Raw genomic sequence first — 18313 nt, 5'->3', positions numbered from 1 at the left:
CCACCCCACACAAAATAAATGGACTAAATGTAAAGCCACTACCCTACCACAGGGCCTAGCCTATTGTTTGAAACGGGAATCTATCTGTCTAATTTCTCAGATGTACAGGGAACACAGACCTGATGTAAGGAAAAAAGGGGAGTTGATCATCTGCCCCAGTTCACATGGATAGGTTGGAAAAGTGGGAAAAAGCAGACTCCCCAAGATCCAAGCGGAGTGCTGAGCTGAGGAGGAGGCTAGGTGTGGGGTGGCCATGGGATGGCTCTATATCTGTGAGGAAATGGCAGAAGGCAGGCAGAAACCCAGAACCCATCAGGAGGGAGGGGTGGAGCTGAGAGCAGCTTCAAGGTGTGAGTTGAAGGGGGGGAGTCAGAGAGAGGCCATGGGGCTACCACACAGAGGTTGGAATCAATTAAGCACAGAAAGTCACAAAACCAGAGGAAAATCACCATCCTGTTTGGGGTTTTATTGCTGTGAATTCACACCATGACCACTGCAAGTCTTTTAAAGGGTTGGCTTACAGTTTTGGAGGTTTGGTGCTTTATCATCAGTGGTGGGAAACACGTTGGCAGATGTGCTGGAGATGAAGCCGAGAGTTCTACTTCTTGGTCCATACACTGGGCTTGGCTTAAGCATGTAAGACCTCAAAACCCACCTCTACAGTGACATACTTCCTCCAAGGCCACACCTACTCCAACAAGGTCGTGTGTCCTAATGGTGCCATTCTCTAGGGCCATGAGTCTGTGGGTACTGTTCCTATTCAAACCACCACATCCACCCTGGGCAATATCATGGCAGCCTAGATGTCAACAGCTGCATAAAGTGGACAAAGATCTTGATGACAACTGCACTGACCTCAGAGTGAGCATGAAGCCTGAGTTAAGGCAGTTAAGAAAGGAAGTCACAAGATGGGGAAGGGTGAGAAGCCACAGGTGGAGGATGGGTGGCTCACAGCCAGGAGTGATAGGAAAGATAATGAGGGTCTTGAGGGGACAGGCAGGAGTGCTCCCTAAAAGCCAACTTATCCAAGTTTGAGGAAAGGACATCAGTGCCTGGAATGGTGGCATGGAGCAGTGCCACCTACATCATAGCTGGGCAAGCATCTTGGTCTCTACAACTTAGCTCTAGTGGTTCAGCCTATGGGATGGATGTGATCTTCATAAGATGAAAGTTAAGTGTCTGTTTGAGGACCTTCTTAGATGAGCTTAGATGACATACATGAGCTAGGGTACACAGAATACCCCAGGGTTCATGTACATGTCTTGACTTTTGTCTACATAGGCATTCATAACCCAGCCCTGATCAAGCTCAAGAACATTTTCAATAGCACACAAGGTTCTTTCCTGTCCCTTCCCAATCCATGAGGCCCCCAGGAAGAGCCTCTTCCTCCGCCTTGTGCCTGGTCTTGCCTTCCAGCTCTGAAATCCTGCAGTGTTTTCAGCTTGGCTTCTTTCCTGTAAGTAATTCTAAACAGATTCATCTGTTGTTATGGATACTGGTTCCTTTGTCACTACAGAGTAGCAGTACATTATGAATAGACCAAAATCGATCCATTCTGTTTTCTTCCTTGGGATCTTATTAATTCTGTAACATTTGACAATTCACCTGCCTTGGCCTACTAAGTGCTGGGATTAAAGACATACGCTGCCACGCCTGGGTCCCATTCTGCTGTTGAAGAATGCTTGGGCATTTTTTTTTCTAGGTTGGAAATCCTTACAATTATAATTATTTCTTTAAGCCAGGCTCGGTGGCTCATGCCTATAATCTTGGCACTTGGGAGGTTTAGAAAAGTGAATATCTGAAAGTTTGAGGCCAGCCTGAGCTACATTGTGAGTTCCAGGCTAGCAAGTCTAGGGAGTAAGACACTGTCTTAAACAAACAGAAAACTTGGTAGCAACAATAATTCATTCCTGTTTCTATGAGGCAGCATCTCATGTAGACCAGGCTAGCTGCACCTCTGCATGTAGTTGAGGACAATCGTGAATGTCTCATCCTCTTGGCTTCCCCTCCCAGCTGCTGGAATTACAAGCACTTGCCCCATTGGCAAACCAGTTTTATTTGTACAGTCAAACATTCCCTAAATTTTTAAAACCTTATTTTACTTTTTGTGTATGAGTGTTTCGCCTGCGTCTATGTATGTTCATTGTGTGCTTGTCTAGTGCCACGGAGGTCTGAAAAAGCAAACAAGAGCCTTGGAACGGGAATTAGAATGGTTTGGAGTCATTTGTGTGCATCTGGGAACCAAACCCAGGTTTCTTGCAAGAGCAACGAGTGCTTTTAACTGCAGAGCAGTCTTCTCCAGCCTCCGAAAACAAATATTAAAAACAAACAAACCCATCCACCTAGACCTAGTAATCTTAGCACTTGGAAGGCCAGTGGCTATTGGCCTCCTCCGGCTCCTCCATCCTGGGCACGTCGGTTTCCCGCTGAATAGGGTACAGGGTTGCTGGACCTGGGAGTAGCGAGTAGGAGCAGGGCTAGCAGGCTGTTGAGCTTCACTTTCTTTCTTCTAGCCTCCGGGCCCCTGGCTGTTGGTGAACTAAGCCTCCTTGATCTCGCAGGCCGGGCCCACCCGCGGCCCCCCATGAGCGCGCCCGGCTGACCCTGGAGGCGGCCGCGGTGGAGCCGGCGCGCCCCGAGGGCGGCGGGGCCATGGCCTCGCTGGACCTACCGTACCGCTGCCCGCGCTGCGGGGAGCATAAGCGCTTCCGGAGCCTATCGTCGCTGCGCGCGCACCTGGAGTACAGCCACACCTACGAGACGCTCTACATCCTTTCCAAGACCAACAGCATCTGCGACGGCGCGGCCGCCGCTGCAGCCGCTGCCGCCGCAGCCTCTGGATTCCCGCTGGCGCCTGAGCCCGCCGCCTTGCTGGCTGTCCCCGGGGCCCGGCGTGAGGTCTTTGAGAGCACGTCCTTCCAGGGCAAGGAACAGGCGACCGGGCCCTCGCCCGCGGGGCCGCACCTGCTGCACCATCATCACCACCACGCGCCACTGGCGCACTTTCCCGCTGACCTGGTGCCCGCTAGCCTGCCCTGCGAGGAGCTGGCTGAGCCGGGGCTCGTGCCCGCTGCGCGCTATGCGCTACGCGAAATCGAAATCCCACTCGGCGAGCTGTTTGCGCGCAAGTCCGTGGCATCCTCTGCCTGCTCGACGCCGCCACCCGGACCTGGCCCTGGTCCTTGTTCCGGGCCCTCCTCTGCATCGCCGGCGTCGCCATCACCTGCGGACGTCGCCTACGAAGAGGGCCTGGCACGCCTTAAGATCCGCGCCCTGGAGAAGCTGGAGGTGGACCGGAGACTAGAGCGGCTGAGCGAGGAGGTGGAGCAGAAGATCGCGGGCCAGGTGGGTCGGCTACAGGCGGAGCTGGAGCGCAAGGCAGCAGAGCTAGAAACTGCAAGACAGGAGAGCGCGCGCCTGGGACGCGAGAAGGAGGAGCTGGAGGAGCGCGCCTCTGAGCTCTCACGCCAAGTGGACGTGAGCGTGGAACTGCTGGCTTCACTCAAGCAGGACCTGGTGCATAAGGAACAGGAGCTGAGCCGCAAGCAGCAGTGAGTAGACCCTGGAGGCCCAGCGGGTGGGTATTCGTGGATGTCACACACTTAATCCCCACACTTGCCTGGGGTGTCTCCATGTGGCCAGGTCCGTGATGGTAATGTCAGTGGGTTCAAGAGTGTTGTGGTGGTGGTGACTTGGGACTTCTGAGTATGTGATATTGGGACCTTGTGCCCACTCTTTTTTTTTTAAATTAGGTATCTTCCTCATTTACATTTCCAATGCTATCCCAAAAGTCCCCCATGCCCTCCCCCCCACTCCCCTACCCACCCACGCCCCCTTTTTGGCCCTGGCATTCCCCTGTACTGGGGCATATAAAGTTTGCATATCCAATGGGCCTCTCCAGTGATGGCCGACTAGGCCATCTTTTGATACATATGCAGCTAGAGACACGAGCTGCGGGGGGTACTGGTTAGTCCATAATGTTGTTCCACCTATAGGGTTGCAGATCCCTTTAGCTCCTTGGGTACTTTCTCTAGCTCCTCCATTGGGGGCCCTGTGATCCATCCAATAGCTGACTGTGAGCATCCACTTCTGTGTTTGCTAGGCCCGTGCCCACTCTTGAAAAGTATCTCTTCGCCTTTGATATCCAGGCCAGGCAGTGCTTGCGTTTTGGTACCAGATCTTTCCCATTAGCCTACTAAAAGAAATGCCCCAGTTCTCCATGCCCTGTACTTCGTCAAAGCATGCAGACACAACTGCATCCCTTCCATAAAGACGGAAGAGGTACCATAAACCTGCTTTCTCTCGACCTTCTACCTCTGTGCTCCTGCTTTCTTGAAGGCCTTGCTTGTCTTTCTAGATCTTTCTTGAACCTACCCACTAGGGTCAGGTTGCCACTTCCACCATCAGCCACTGTGTCATCAGCAAACTTCGTGTTCCTCATCCTCCTGGATCCATCTACAGCCCTCCCCCCCTCCCCCCGACACAGACTCCCTCCCTCTGTAGCCCAGGCTGCCTTCGAACTCGTGATCCTCCGGCCTCTGCTGGTATTACTGCCAGGCACCGCCACCGTTAGCTTTCCTTTATCTTTGTCCCTTTACAGCTATCTTTCCTGCCTTCCCCTTTGTTTCTCTAGTCTCAATGGGAGCCTTAGGAGCTGTATAGGATCAGACCTTGTGCTTGTTCCCACTGTTACATAAGCTCAGCCCAGTCAGGGATTTCCTTTTTTTTTTTTAAAGAGAAAAGGGTTTATTTTTGTTTATACTTCATACTCCATCATAAAGAGAAGTCGGAGCAGCAACTCAAGGTAGGAACTGGAACAGAGACAAAGCACACCTTTCTACCTTTCAAGTTGCTTTCAAAACTCGGAGGAGGAGCATTTACAGTAGCTGCTCAATTTGCTTTTTTCTATGCAACCCAGCACCACAGGCCGAGGGACAGCTCCATCCACGGGATTTCCTTTTTTGTTGTTTAGCAATGCTTTCCCTGTGTCCCAGACTGTGCTTGGCAGCCGGAATAGGTGTTGAATGGATGCGAGAACAGCTGAATGCAGGTGGGGATAAGTGAGCACTTGGGTAACTGAGTGTGCCGTGTTTGTATGTACCCCTTGGATGCTGGGAGGTGGTACCTCGGGTGCTATAGGAGTTCTCTATGCATGAGTTGATGGGACTCCTTCATTTTGGTGCTTCTAGAGCGCATGCATGTGTTTGAGCAGGTTGGTGGGTCTGAGCCACCATGGTTCTTGGTGTATTTCAGAGCATGAGTGTGCCTGAGAGTGAATATGAGTGCATACATAGGAACGTGTTGGGCTTTGTAGGATATGTGTTCATTGCTATGAGGCTTTCCATGTGGCTGGACATGTTCCTTTGTGAGGAGACAGTGTATTGAGGCCACAGGGAACTGGAAAAGTCTGCTTTTTGTGTATAGGGGTCTTGTGTCTGGAGGTGACTGTGTCAGGGAAGACTCGGTATATTTAGTGACTTTGCTTGTTGCCCTGACAGATTAGCTGACATAGTTTAAAATGCCGGCAGTTTGTTCACTGGGTCTCATGGTGGAAGGGTCTCTCCTTCCTGTCGCCCTCCGGCCTCTGATGGTGTGGGAGCACAGTTTTTGTTTTAGATTTATCTTTGCTATTTTTTTTTTTTTGCGAATGTGTATTATGTGTGCATATGTGACCTCTGGTGCCCACGGAGGTCAGAAGAAGGAGTCAGATCCCCTGAAATGGGAGTTACAGGCAGTTGTGAGCCAGTATGTGGGTGCTGGGACCCAAACTCAGGTCTTCTGCAAGAGTAACAAGTGACTGAGTGATCTCTCCAGCCACGGGTAATAAAAGTTTGTATTTTGGAAGCAGTTTGAAGGGGAAAAGGTGTGCTTTGTCTTGTGGTTTGGGGAAGCACTCTATCATTGCAGGAATGGTGTGATCTTAGGCATGTGGGGTCCCTGTTTACATCCTGTCAGCCAGGAAACAGAGAGATGGAGGCTGCTGTTCACTTTGCTTTCAGCTTTTTGTTTAGGCTGGGGCCCCAGCCCATGGAACGGTGCCACCTAAATTTAGGGTGGATCTTCCCACCTCAACTAGCACAATCCAGAAACTTCCTCACAGATTTGTCCAGAGGTTTATCTCGTATGTGATTCTAGATTCTGTCAAGCTGACAGCATTAACAGAGGTGTCCTGGACTGACTGTGTGGCTTGTGTGTCTGCCTGTTTGTGTTGGGAGAGGAGAGGGGCGAGGGGGGTTAGGAGGATGTGGTGGGCCTTACCTATGGGATCATGAGCAAACACCTTGGGCCACTGTTAGCTCTCTCCCCACTGGCCGCTTTCCTCCAACGGGAGGTGTGAGCGCAGTCAGGCTGGGGACCTGGGGTAAGAGACTGCTCCCGGCCTAGGGAGGTGGTGCAGATCGACCAGTTCCTGAAGGAGACGGCAGCTCGGGAGGCCAGTGCCAAGCTGCGGCTGCAACAGTTCATCGAGGAGCTCCTGGAGCGTGCAGACAGGGCCGAGCGCCAGTTGCAGGTCATCAGCAGCAGCTGTGGCAGCACACCCAGTGCCAGCCTGGGCAGAGGAGGTGGGGGCAGTGCCTCGGGGCCTGGGGTGAGAGGCCCCGGCAGAATGGTGAGTGAGTGCGCACCTGCCCTGGCTTCTCATTGCTCCTGTGACCCCCCTCCCACACACACACAGCCATCCCGCACACCACCCCAGCTTGCCTCCTTTGCCTATACCATAGAGGCAGCCCCAGGTCTAAAGTGGGAGGGAGATGCACTCTCGGCAGGGCAGCAGTGCAGGCTCTGAGGCTGTGACAGAGCAGCTTCTGTAGCCTCAGCCTTCAGAAGTCCTTCTCCGAATTTCAGATGAAAGCCCAGGAGTCACAAGCTGGGCCCTGGGATGCTGGGTGGGTGGCTTGGGAGGGAATTTGGGAGCCTGCCTGTCTGGACTGTCTGTCTGTCCGTCCATTCGTCCATCTTTCCCAACTGTTTTCTTCTCTCTCCTTTCTTTCTTCTCTCCATCTTCCTCTCTCTCCCACAATTGCCTTCTTCTCTGGCCTCCTCTGCCCATCCTTTTTTTCTCTTCCACTCTGGGGGCTGCAGCGAGAACATCATGCAGGCTCAGCTGTGCCAAGCACATACGCCGTATCACGGCATGGCTCCTCTCCCAGCACAGGGTAAGCCTTGGGCTTGGCCCACCCCAAACAGCCTACCCTCACCCTGGAAAGTCTGCTGGCCCATTAGAGGCTTGTCTCCTTCTGTGCCCACGCCCCCTGTTGTCACCAGTCTGGCTTTCCATGCTCAGGGAACTTTTGGAAAGCTAGCCATAGCTGGTGGTAAGGATAGTGTGGGGAGTTGGGACAGTCTGGTAGTCCTCAGCCTTCAGTATGCACTCCCCCACCTACCCCAGGGCCTCCAGTCGTGTGCCAGCTGCATCCCAGAGCTCAGGCTGCTATGACAGTGACAGTCTGGAGCTGCCCCGGCCAGAGGAAGGGCCCTCGGAGGACAGTGGCCCTGGGGGCTTGGGTTCACGGGCCCAGGCTACCAACGGTGGTTCAGAGCGGTCCCAGGCCCCTCGTAGTTCAGGCCTAAGACGACAGGCCATCCAGAACTGGCAACGCCGACCTCGTCGTCACAGCACCGAGGGGGAGGAGGGTGACGTTTCGGATGTGGGCTCCCGAACTACTGAGTCAGAGGCTGAAGGACCCTCAGATGTCCCACGCCCTGGACCTGCTGTGGCTGGCCCCTTGAACAGCTGCCGGCTCTCTGGTAAGTCCTGAGAGAGTGAGTAGGCAACGCAGCCTCTCACAGGGGACACAGGGTAGAGGTGGTAACCCTTGGCCCCTTCCTTTTGCTTACCTATCAAGTACCCTTCAAGCTTGGAGCTAGGGTTTATGTGACAGGGTGGGCCTGCAGGGACCTAAGAATGCCCCATTTAAGGAGTCTGTACATGGTGGGCTCCATCACAGGCAGGAAGAGGAGCTGAGTGTTTATTCTCAGCTCTGAAGCACCTGGCGCAGAGCAGGGGTTTGAGGGGGTAGCTCTGTACTTATATGGGAGGCTTAAAGGGTTAGAGTCAGGGTGGCCCTTAAATAGAAAGTCTTGCCGGGCGTGGTGAGGCACGCCTTTAATCCCAGCACTGGGGAGGCAGAGGCAGGCAGATTTCTGAGTTCGAGGCCAGCCTGGTCTACAGAGTGAGTTCCAGGACAGCCAGGGCTATACAGAGAAACCCTGTCTTGAAAAAAACAAAAAACCAAAAAACCCAAAAAACAAACAAACAAACAAACAAACAAACAAACAAATAGAAAGTCTCTGGGGTGGCAGTGTGGGTGGTTCAGAAGACAGTGAAGTGCTTATCTAGATCCTTGTGGCTTCAGGCTCCAGCCCCTAAAACTGGACACGGTGGTGCACACCTGTAATTCTAGCACTTGGGCAGCACATTCAGGAGGAACAGAAATTCAAGGCCATTCTGGGCTTGAGTTCAAAGCTAGGCTGGAATACATGAGACCCTGTCTGCAAAGTTTTGGGCGTGTGACAAAGGAACAGACAACTCCCTTTTCCAATCAGCAAAATATGGGGTACTTGTAAAGAAAGGGAAGGCAGAGGCCATGTTGTCTTCTCAGGAGGCTAGTCCCCAGTGGTGTGGGAGGTCTCATACTCACCCATGCAGGTCCTGCCCTTCCCCGGCTCCTCACCCACAACCCTGACTGGTCTTTTACTCTCCACTGTCTCCTTTGACCCTGCTGTTCTCCAGCACGTCCTGAAGGAGGCAGCGGGCGAGGCCGTCGGGTGGAGAGAGGTAGCCCCTCACGCTCCAATGAGGTCATCAGCCCAGAAATCCTCAAGATGCGAGCTGCCCTCTTCTGTATCTTCACCTACCTGGATACCCGGACACTGCTCCATGCAGCAGAGGTCTGTCGGGACTGGCGCTTTGTGGCCCGCCATCCCGCTGTCTGGACGAGAGTGCTACTTGAGAATGCCCGAGTCTGTTCCAAGGTGCCTGCCCCTGCCCTCCTGGGAGCCCAACTTTGTGCAGCAGAACTGGCCCAAGACTAGTAACCCCTTCGGCCCCGGTTCCCCAAGATGCTGTCACAGTGCCTCCTCCTCAGGGCTAACCCATCACCAGCCAGCCAGTCCAGTTCAGACCTCTACTCATATCACTTGATTTTTCCCAGTTCCTGGCGATGTTGGCTCAGTGGTGCACCCAGGCTCACTCGTTAACATTACAGAACCTGAAGCCCCGGCAGCGGGGGAAGAAGGAAAGCAAGGAGGAGTATGCCCGCAGCACCCGGTGAGGCCTGCGGTGGTCGGTGGGTGGGTGGTTGGGAATGCTTCCCAGATGAGGAAGTGACCACCAGCAATTCCCTGACCTTGTTGGTCATCCCCAGGGGCTGCCTTGAAGCAGGGCTGGAGTCCCTGCTGAAGGCAGCTGGTGGGAACCTGCTGATCCTGCGAATCTCCCACTGCCCCAACATCCTCACTGACCGGTCCCTCTGGCTGGCCAGCTGCTACTGCCGTGCCCTGCAGGCTGTCACCTACAGGTGGGTCCTCTCTTCCGGAAGCTCAACTCACCCTTTGTGTGCCTTGGGCTCCCAAGGTCCTTAGGTACCACATGGTCTTAGGTACCACATGGTCTTAGGTACCATGGTCTTAGGTACCACATGGTCTTAGGTACCACATGGTCTTGCCTCTTAGTGGGGACAGGGGCTACTTGAGCTTCGGCTTTTCCACAGGAGTGCCACGGACCCCGTCGGCCATGAGGTGATCTGGGCCCTGGGTGCAGGCTGCAGAGACATTGTCTCCCTCCAGGTGGCGCCACTTCACCCCTGGTAAGTCTAAGCAAGGGGGTGGCTAAGGAGAGAACAGCAGTGGGCCTGGCCTGGGGCTGAGGACCGAGCTGTTACTGATCAGTGTGTTGCTAATTAGGAGCAGGGCTGTAATAGGAAACCTGGAGTCTTACTCTGGCTTGCTGGCAGTGCCACTTAAAATTTATTTTATTACATATTTTGGCGTGGGAATTAGGTATGTATGTGGAAGTTAGGGAACAACTTATAGGAGCCCTCCCTCCCTTCCTTCCTCCCTTCCCTCCCTCCCTCCCTCCCTCCCTCCCTCCCTCCCTTCCTTCCTTCCTTCCCTCCCTCCCTTTTTCCTCCCTCCCTCCCTTCCTTCCTTCCTTCCTTCCTTCCTTCCTTCCTTCCTTCCTTCCCTCCCTCCCTCCCTTCACCATGTGAGTCTCTGAGATCAAGTTTATGTCATCAGGCTTGGTGATAAGTGACTTTACCCACTGAGCCATCCTAATAGCCTGGCATTGCCACTCAACCCTGTGAATCAGTGTTGATTATGAGAGCTGTTACTACTGGCTCAGCGGCATCCTGTCCATAGACACTTTTTAAATACGCGTTCAGCCAACAATATCCTGACATAGTATAGGCAGGTCAGGGAAGTCAGTAATAACAAAGAAGATCCTGGGAACGGTATCACACACTTGTTGTCACAGCTACTCCAGTGCTCAGATTGTGAGTTTGAGACCTCTGTGAGCAGCTTAGCAAGATTCCATCTCAAAACAAGAATAAGTCTATTGTCGTGGGAGAAGCCAGGGGGTGAATCTTCCCCTGCTATGCTTGGGACTTCCTCACATTACCAGGTTGTCTGTGTGCTGACCCTTACCTTCCCAGTGATCTCCCCAGCGTGCCGGCTCCTCCCACACTATCACTATTGGAGTCTGCCATTATGGTCCCTACTTGGTTCCCATTGCCCCCCTCCCCCCATCCTGACTCTTGATAGCTTCTATTCTGTAGTAATTTGTACTTCAAGCTCCTCTGCTAGACTTGGTTCTCAAGGCAGACTGTGAATGTCCGTTTCTGTGTCCTTGCTGCCACAGGCATGTCAGATGACAGAGATACTGATGCCTGAGTGAATGTTGAGGGATGAGATTGGCAGTGAGTAGGGCAGGCGAGCCGACAGTGATATGGGAAGGCAAGTGGGGAGATGCCATGAAGGCTTTGGTAAAAGATGCAGAGCCACCAGGTTGTGGTGGCATATAGCTTCACTCCCACACTTGGGAAGCAGAGGGGGAGGTGGGTCTCTGAGTTCGAGGCCAGCCTAGTCTACAGAGTGATTACCATATCAACCAGAGCTACACAGAGAGACCCTGTCTTGGGGTGGGGGAGGGGGGGACGAAGGCCTGTGTATATCATCTAGAGAGTACTAGGTAGCTATTGGGGCGATTGTCAGTTTTAGCAAACTTACTGAGCCAGACATGGTGGTACACACCTGTCATCCCAGCTATTGGGGAGGTGAAGCAAGAGGGTTTCTCAGCTTTATGACTTTGAAGTCACTCAGCCTGGGCTGCATCAGACACTTCTTAAAAAAAAAAATCTAAACAACAAGAAAAAAAGTAATAAAGTTATCAAAAACTAGGTGTGGTCTGTAATCTGAGCACTTGAGAGGCTGAGGCAGGAGGATGGCTTCTAGTTCAAGGATAGGTGGCAGCGGCAGATAAAGGTCAGATGACAAATGTTGTTGGAGAACCCAGGGTGTGCTCTTAAGGGTGGAGCTGTGTCTTCATTGTCACCTTGCATTCCACAGCGTGGCTGTAACGCACACTTGATAACTACCTGGTGCCCAATGAGGAGCTGGTCACCAGGTGCAGGGTGAATAGAGACCAGGGTGGGGCTCTGGTCTACAGCTCTGGGTGGCTCTGGAATCTGAAGCTGCCTGGTGTAGTGAAAGGGGAGAGGACAGAGTCAGAGATGAGCTACTTTCTGACTTAAAAAGCCAGCTGGGTTGTTGGCAAGGCCTGAGGCATGAAAAGAATCCTCCGTGGACTCTCACACTTGGGAGTGCGATGCCTCCCTGACCACTGTCCACTTTCCATTCTTCAGCCAGCAGCCCACCCGGTTCAGCAACCGTTGCCTGCAGATGATTGGACGCTGTTGGCCCCACCTCCGGGCCCTGGGCGTAGGTGGTGCCGGCTGTGGGGTACAGGGCCTGGCATCACTTGGTGAGTCTTTGCTTGGGGTTGGAGTATGTAGACAAGAAGCAGGCAAGGGTGAGATGCTGCCTGTGAAGTCCCACGAGCGTTGGGGGCTGCAGCCTGGGTGGTTGGGCAGGGGGGCCGGGGACTTTGTCACCAGGCCTATCTTCTTCCTCTCCTAGCAAGAAACTGTATGCGGCTGCAGGTCCTGGAGCTGGACCACGTGTCAGAGATTACCCAGGAGGTGGCGGCTGAGGTCTGCCGGGAAGGCCTGAAGGGACTGGAGATGCTGGTGCTCACAGCCACCCCTGTCACCCCTAAGGCCCTGCTTCATTTTAACAGTGAGCAATGGGGGTTTGGGGTTGCGGGGTATGGCTACAGCCTATCTGCCGACAGTCCAGTCGGCAGCACTGAGTGCCCTCTTCCTGTGGTGATGCAGATAGATGCTTGCTCCTCCCAGAAGGGCCATCTGTGGTGTACCAAGTAGTGCTACCAGAATTCAGCTTGCTGAACCATGGTGTTTATTGGGCTTACTTACAGAACATGGGTGAGGATTACTTATAGAGTGTGGGTCACCCCAAACAAGCCGTTCCACCAAAAAGTCTCGGCACAGATGACAACCCTCTCGTGGCTGCACGGGTGGAGTGCTCTTCTTACTCCGGTTCCTCCAAAGACCCTGCAGCTGGGGGAAATTGCACACACCTGGGGAGACAGGGACAGGGACTAGATAAGAGTCTCTCCAATTCAGAAAAATCAACAAGACCAATTCTTGAGGGGTGTCCTGGGATAGTTGTAGCTTCTAGCAGGCAATGTAACTATTTCCTGCTGCTCTAACCAGCATATGCCAGTACAGGGGCAGGCAGAGTTTTTGCCTTGGCTCATTTAGTGTTTCTGAAGTACTCCAGGCTTGGCAGCATTTAGTGTCAACTGTTTAGCTGCACAGGATGGCTACTGTTCTGTGCTGGCCCACAATGTCACCAAGAGCTGTGTGTGTGAGCCTCCCACTGGGGTACAGGCAGAGAGCAGACAGGCAGAGTGCAGACAGGGTTTCGATACCACTCTTGTACATGCGACTTCCCTTCCTGAATTCGGCAGTCTTGTCTTTTGACTTTTTAGGTGGTAGCTTAAAATACATGTGAGTCCTCAGAGACATATCTTGGAGATACGGACTTCACTCTGACTCTTTCTGCTGTCCACATCATCCTATCTGCTCAATCATGCATAGCCTTCACTGTAGTCCACCTCTCAGGACCAAGTGGAGGTGACCATGATTTTTCCCCCAGTACTGGGGATTAAGCCAAGTGCTTTAAGTGCTATGCTTCCAGTCTCCATCCCCTACCCTACCCGTACCTTTATGAGACAGGGTTTGTCTGTGTAGCCCTGACTGTGCTCTGGAACTTAGATCAGGCTGGCCTCAAACTCACAGAGACCCATCCACCTCTGCTCCCCTCCCCGTGCAAGCAGTAAAGGCTGCACCACCATGCCTGGCCTTTTTGCATTTTTACTTTGAGACAGTCTCACTAAGCTGTCCGGACAGACCTTCAACTTGATGATCCTCCTGTCTTGACCTCTTGAGTAGCTAGGGTGACAGCCCTGGGCCTTCACACCTGTTTCTTTGGCCTTATCACCTCCTGGACCTTCAGCCTCATGTCTACCTAAATGGACTACATAGTCCCCCCCCAATCCTGTTGTCCTGGCCCCTCCTAGCTCCTGACCTCACTCTGTCTCTCTCTGGCATCATGGCTGCTAGTTATTGAAACCATTGCTTCATTGTCTGATCACCTCCCTTTCACCCACTCAACACTCAGCCGCAGTTCAACACCTCTGCCCCTCTTAAGTCACTTCCAAGTGCCCAGGCCGTGGCACAGCTGTCCCCTCTGCCGGGGAGTTGCTAGGGCAGTGAGCAGCTTGCTGTCACACACCTGTCCTCTCAGGATATCTTTGCCTGTCTTACGATGTTTCATTATGAGCTGCAGCCAGCCCGGGCCTGGTCCTCTTGTTCCTGTGGCTGGCCCAGGTGTGTTTCTCAGTGGGGCTCTGGTTTTGTGAAAGGAGATGCAGCCCATCGCCCTGCCAAGCACTGTCTCCCTTACCTGCTCCCCAGGCATCTGCCGGAACCTTAAATCCATTGTGGTGCAGATTGGGATTGCAGATTACTTCAAAGAGCCCAGCAGTCCCGAGGCCCAGAAGCTGTTTGAGGACATGGTGACAAAACTCCAGGTGAGAGGTGCCTTTTTAAGGCCACACAAGACCCCTTGGCTGGGGCTGTTGAAGGTGGCAGCAGTTTACCTGCCCAACCTAATGAGAGCTAACTTAGGGCCTTTGTCTGCAGGCCCTGCGTCGGAGGCCTGGCTTCTCGAAGATTCTGCACATCAAGGTAGAAGGTGGTTGCTAACCCGGGTGAGGGGCGGCAGGGCACCTGCCAGCCCCACACCAAGTGCTCTTTGGACCTCTGGAGAGGCCCTGGCTTGGACTAGACCTTTGGAGGCCTAGTGTTACCCCAGGTTCCAGACAGTGGTTGAATATCCTGTCCAGTTGGGACAGCAGTGACAGGTGACTCAGAGCACTGCCTCCCCGGGACAGGGGACTTGGAAAGAAGCTGCCCTGAGACACCTCTCCCCTCACATCCCCAGCTGGAATGGCCTGCTGGTACAGCCAGCAAGGAGCTGACACACCTGCTGCTGGTTGTCACTGCGCAGAGGATCTGCAGTAGCCACCCAGGGCCTCCTCAGCTGCTCAGGCAGGCCATCTCCTGGTCAGGAGCCAGATGGGGCTTAAAGCAGCTCAGACGTGGCAAGGAGGACTCTTCTCCCCTTTTCGTGACCGAGCCCTCTGTAAGGCCTTTCTTCCAGGTCCACATTCTCCAGTGATAATCTAGGCGAGCCTAGGAATCCAGGGACAAGGTTAGCTGAAAGTTGAGGCAGGGCCATAAGGGTGAATTTCAAAAGCTAAAATAAAATGTCTATAGAGTACACCAGGCAGGATGAGGCCTACACCTCCCCAGCAGGTAAAGTACTGGTCAGTTGGAGGAGGCTACTTCTCGCTACCACAATATAGAGCTAAGCTCAAAGCAGTCTCTATACAACTCCTTGCTTCGGGGATCACAGAGAGCAAGGGACCCAGCAAAGCCCTACAGTGAGAAGGGACCTCTTAACCCAGGCATTTCGGCAAGATCCCCAAAGGGAGGGGAGACCCCGGGCTACCTGCTGTGCTGGAGTTTGGGGGAGGGGGAGCTTGCTTGACCTAACTAGTGGCTTGAGAAGCCTTTGGCAAGGAGCCAGATCCTGGTGCTGAGGCGGAGGAATAATTTCCACAGCCTGTGTCTCTACAGTCCTGGGCTGAAACTATAGTAGGAGAATCCTTGTGATAGGGTGTCGCCGGCCCTTGCATCGTACCCAAGAAGTCTGGTCACCAAAGCCCCACTGGCTGAGCACACCTAACCGAATTCCTCTGCTCAGAACGTGGAGTGGCCGAGGCCATGAGTCTTGGCAGCCCTCATTTGGGCAGATCTTTCAAACGCCTGGTTTGTCGTCCACATCTTAGGGTTTTCTTTGCTCCTTTGTAAGGTGGGATCCTCTTGCCAGTTTTCTCCAGCTGTGCCACACCCTGGACTGGGTGCAAACCCATCTGTATGTTGCTGCCACACAAGTCCCTTCCATTGCTGCACAGCCTCCAGCTCGATGCTCCCCGATCCTATAGCCCTGTCCCAGTTTATCATCATCGCTGAGTTGCGTGGCTTGCTCTGTACCTGCTCTTTACACACTGAAATGCCAAGGCTGTCAGTGCTGGATACTCCATGCCTAGTCCTGCATGAAACCTTGGCTGTGTGGTATCTATGCCCCTACCTCTCACAGCTGCCTCCCGTTACTCCCACCTCCCCAGCCTTGTCCCCAAGGAGTCACAGGCAACAGCACAACTTTCCTCTCCTTCTGTGACCCAGAAGGGAGGTGGAGGTGCACTTGGGCCCCAGCTGCCTTTAGTAGGTCAGTTGTTTTGCCAGCTGCATCCATGTAGCTCCTGCTCCCTGTGACTCTTAAGACCAGAGGTGCTGCCCTTCCTGTCTCTTGGATAAAGCACAAAGTAATGTAGCTGGCCAAGCCTGCCAGCAGGGGCTTCTGTTTCACAATCCTAGGATTTGGACATCTCCCTGGGCAGGGGAGGCACTAGAATGCCTGGGTGCACAGGGTTGCACAGCCATCAGGGCAGGAGGCAGGACCAAGATGCTGGTTCCAGGCATTCTGACCCACGGACAGGGAAACCTACCCCTAAGAAGTCTCACCTGTGTTCTTGCTCTGAGTAAAGGTGAGTAAAGTGAAAATTGCAGACCTAAGCCTTTACCAACCTAAGTGACAGGTCACTGTGTCCTGGCTGAGTCTTGGGCATCTTAGTCTTCAGGCATGCGGAGAGCCAGCAGCTCTGTCTCCAAGTTGTGGTTTCTTTGCTTTCTCCAAAGGGGGCCATCCCTGCTTCTGGGTGCTGTGCTCATTTCTATCTTGAGCAGTCACAGAGCCAATGGGGATAGGGTGGGTGCCTGGCTTCCTTAGAAGCACCTCAGCCTTTCTTCAGCCACTCAAAGGGAAGAGGGAAGCCCTCTGCGTCTCATACTTAAGTAAGGCACAGAAAACTCGCGTGGGCATGCCCTGCTCCAGAAGCACTGGGTCAATGGAGAAGAAGGCTCACAGGTGGCAGCCACTTGCCATCTCTTCCACTCCCATCCCCTGCCAAACAGCACGTGTAAATTGGGGCATGGTTTGGCTTGAGTACTTCATGCTTATGCAGGCTGCTTTTCCCCACAGTTATGGCAAAAAATGTATGCACCTTGCCCAGAACACCAGCTTTCCACCCATCGAGAGAGTACCCTAAAATTAGGCTTTTCTTTTAAAAAAAAAAAAAACATTAACAGAGGCTAAATCGGCCTCAGGAATTGCATCAGAAACTTAACAGGCCTCTTTCCCAAGGCCTGCTGCTCTGTCACCAGCCCTGATCTTGAATGCAGAACACAGGCAATAAGCTGTCAACCCCAGTCTCTGTAAGGCACGATGTTGAAGGAAAACTTCCCAGAATTGACAGCTGGTGCCAAAGACATAGTTCCTGGTGAACTTGGAGAGGTGAGACTTCAGTGCCCTCTGGAGTTGTTAAGCACTGGTGGGGCCTACCCTAGCCACCAGCTTGATGACTTGGCAGTCTCGCTGCCCTTGGTGGCCCTGCTTTCTCATCCAGCCTTGGCTCAGGCCAGCATCTCTCTCTGTATATATTACTGTGTAGTGTGTGTATAACCTGGACAAGTGAGTTCAGCTGTAGTCCTTGCCCAAGGACAAGGCTTAAGGTTGGGTGAAGAGCAGACCGTTAGGCTTTCCCCGACTCTTTGGGGCCTTAGTCCTGAGACTGCCAGACAATCAAGCAGGTACCCCACCAGGAGGCCAGCTCTGGACCTCTGCCATTATCACAGCCCTGGGGAGGCTTGGCCTGGAACCCCCAAGTCTTTACTCAGCCCTGGCAAGGAACTCAGGCAGGGACCTGAGGTGGCTCAAGAGGGCACAGCTGGCCCCTAGGCCCTGACTCCCTGCACAGCCAGGCTGCAACCTGCCCCCATGCACACTAGGCAGAGGGGTGGACAGGAACTTATGGTTTTAGTTTTGTTTCTAAAGTGGTGCCTGTACCTCCAGCCCCCAGGGGGCCTTCCCTGGCCCCACTTTTCTGCCCCACCCAGGCATTGCCATCCCAGCACTTTGCTCCATGTCACCCAGATGCCCTCTGCCGAATGTATCTGATCGTATGTATTTAAAAGGATTCACGGGCATCAGAATTTCTGGTTCTGTATCCAATAAAAGATGGTGAAACTGAAAAGCTGGTGTGTGGCCAAAGGAAATCTGTGGCATGTAGCCAAATTTGTGAGATACCAAACCCTACCCTTTGCTTCTGAGTCGAATGTAGCTCAGGCTGGCCTCAAACTCAATACTGAAGATAGCCTTCAGCTTCTGACCCAGCTCTCTGGTGCCACAGAGTACATGTGTGCATCAGTCTGCAATCCTGGGAATTGAGCCCAGGACTTTACACGTGCTAGGTGAGCACCCCACCAGACAGCCCCAGCTTTTCTGCAGCTAAGAACAACACTGAGGTAGGAGGAAGCCAGGCTTTGTGTGTTGATTCCTGTTTAAATACATACCAGGCGTCTGGCTGAAACTTGTACAAGTGATCCTTGAGTGCCACATGCTTCGAGCTGGTTACAAATCCTATCCTGCCTCGAGGCCATCTGACCATGAGTGTAGGCTCCTGAGGTTCTCTAGTCACTTCCCAGACATTTCCCAGATGTTTCAGGAAACAAGAACTTCAGTTATTCGAAATGACCCCTCCAGC

General features: G+C 53.2%; 1 protein-coding gene across 3 annotated transcripts in view; it reads left to right on the top strand.

Annotated features, from left to right (window-relative positions):
* The window catches only part of Fbxo41 (F-box protein 41), a 33421-nt gene extending 15618 nt beyond the window's left edge, over positions 1–17803 (top strand). For 2 of the 3 annotated variants that reach the window (NM_001289675.1, NM_001289674.1), the window contains exons 2-13: positions 2514–3551; positions 6385–6610; positions 7084–7157; positions 7391–7749; positions 8735–8976; positions 9156–9271; positions 9369–9521; positions 9714–9809; positions 11865–11983; positions 12139–12297; positions 14061–14176; positions 14289–17803. In NM_001289675.1, the coding sequence (NP_001276604.1) occupies positions 2653–3551; positions 6385–6610; positions 7084–7157; positions 7391–7749; positions 8735–8976; positions 9156–9271; positions 9369–9521; positions 9714–9809; positions 11865–11983; positions 12139–12297; positions 14061–14176; positions 14289–14351 (2622 nt within the window). In that variant the 5' untranslated portion in view covers positions 2514–2652 and the 3' untranslated portion in view covers positions 14352–17803. Of the gene's footprint in view, positions 1–1281; positions 1457–2513; positions 3552–6384; positions 6611–7083; positions 7158–7390; positions 7750–8734; positions 8977–9155; positions 9272–9368; positions 9522–9713; positions 9810–11864; positions 11984–12138; positions 12298–14060; positions 14177–14288 lie in introns of all 3 variants that reach the window. The other variant, NM_001001160.3, reaches the window with a different exon arrangement.
* Positions 17804–18313: the final 510 nt, after the last annotated feature.

This window comes from Mus musculus, chromosome 6 (assembly GCF_000001635.26).
Source record: "Mus musculus strain C57BL/6J chromosome 6, GRCm38.p6 C57BL/6J".
Classification (NCBI taxonomy): Eukaryota; Metazoa; Chordata; class Mammalia; order Rodentia; family Muridae; genus Mus; species Mus musculus.
Note: the sequence above shows the minus strand (reverse complement) of the source record. Positions and strands in the feature narration are given on the sequence as shown.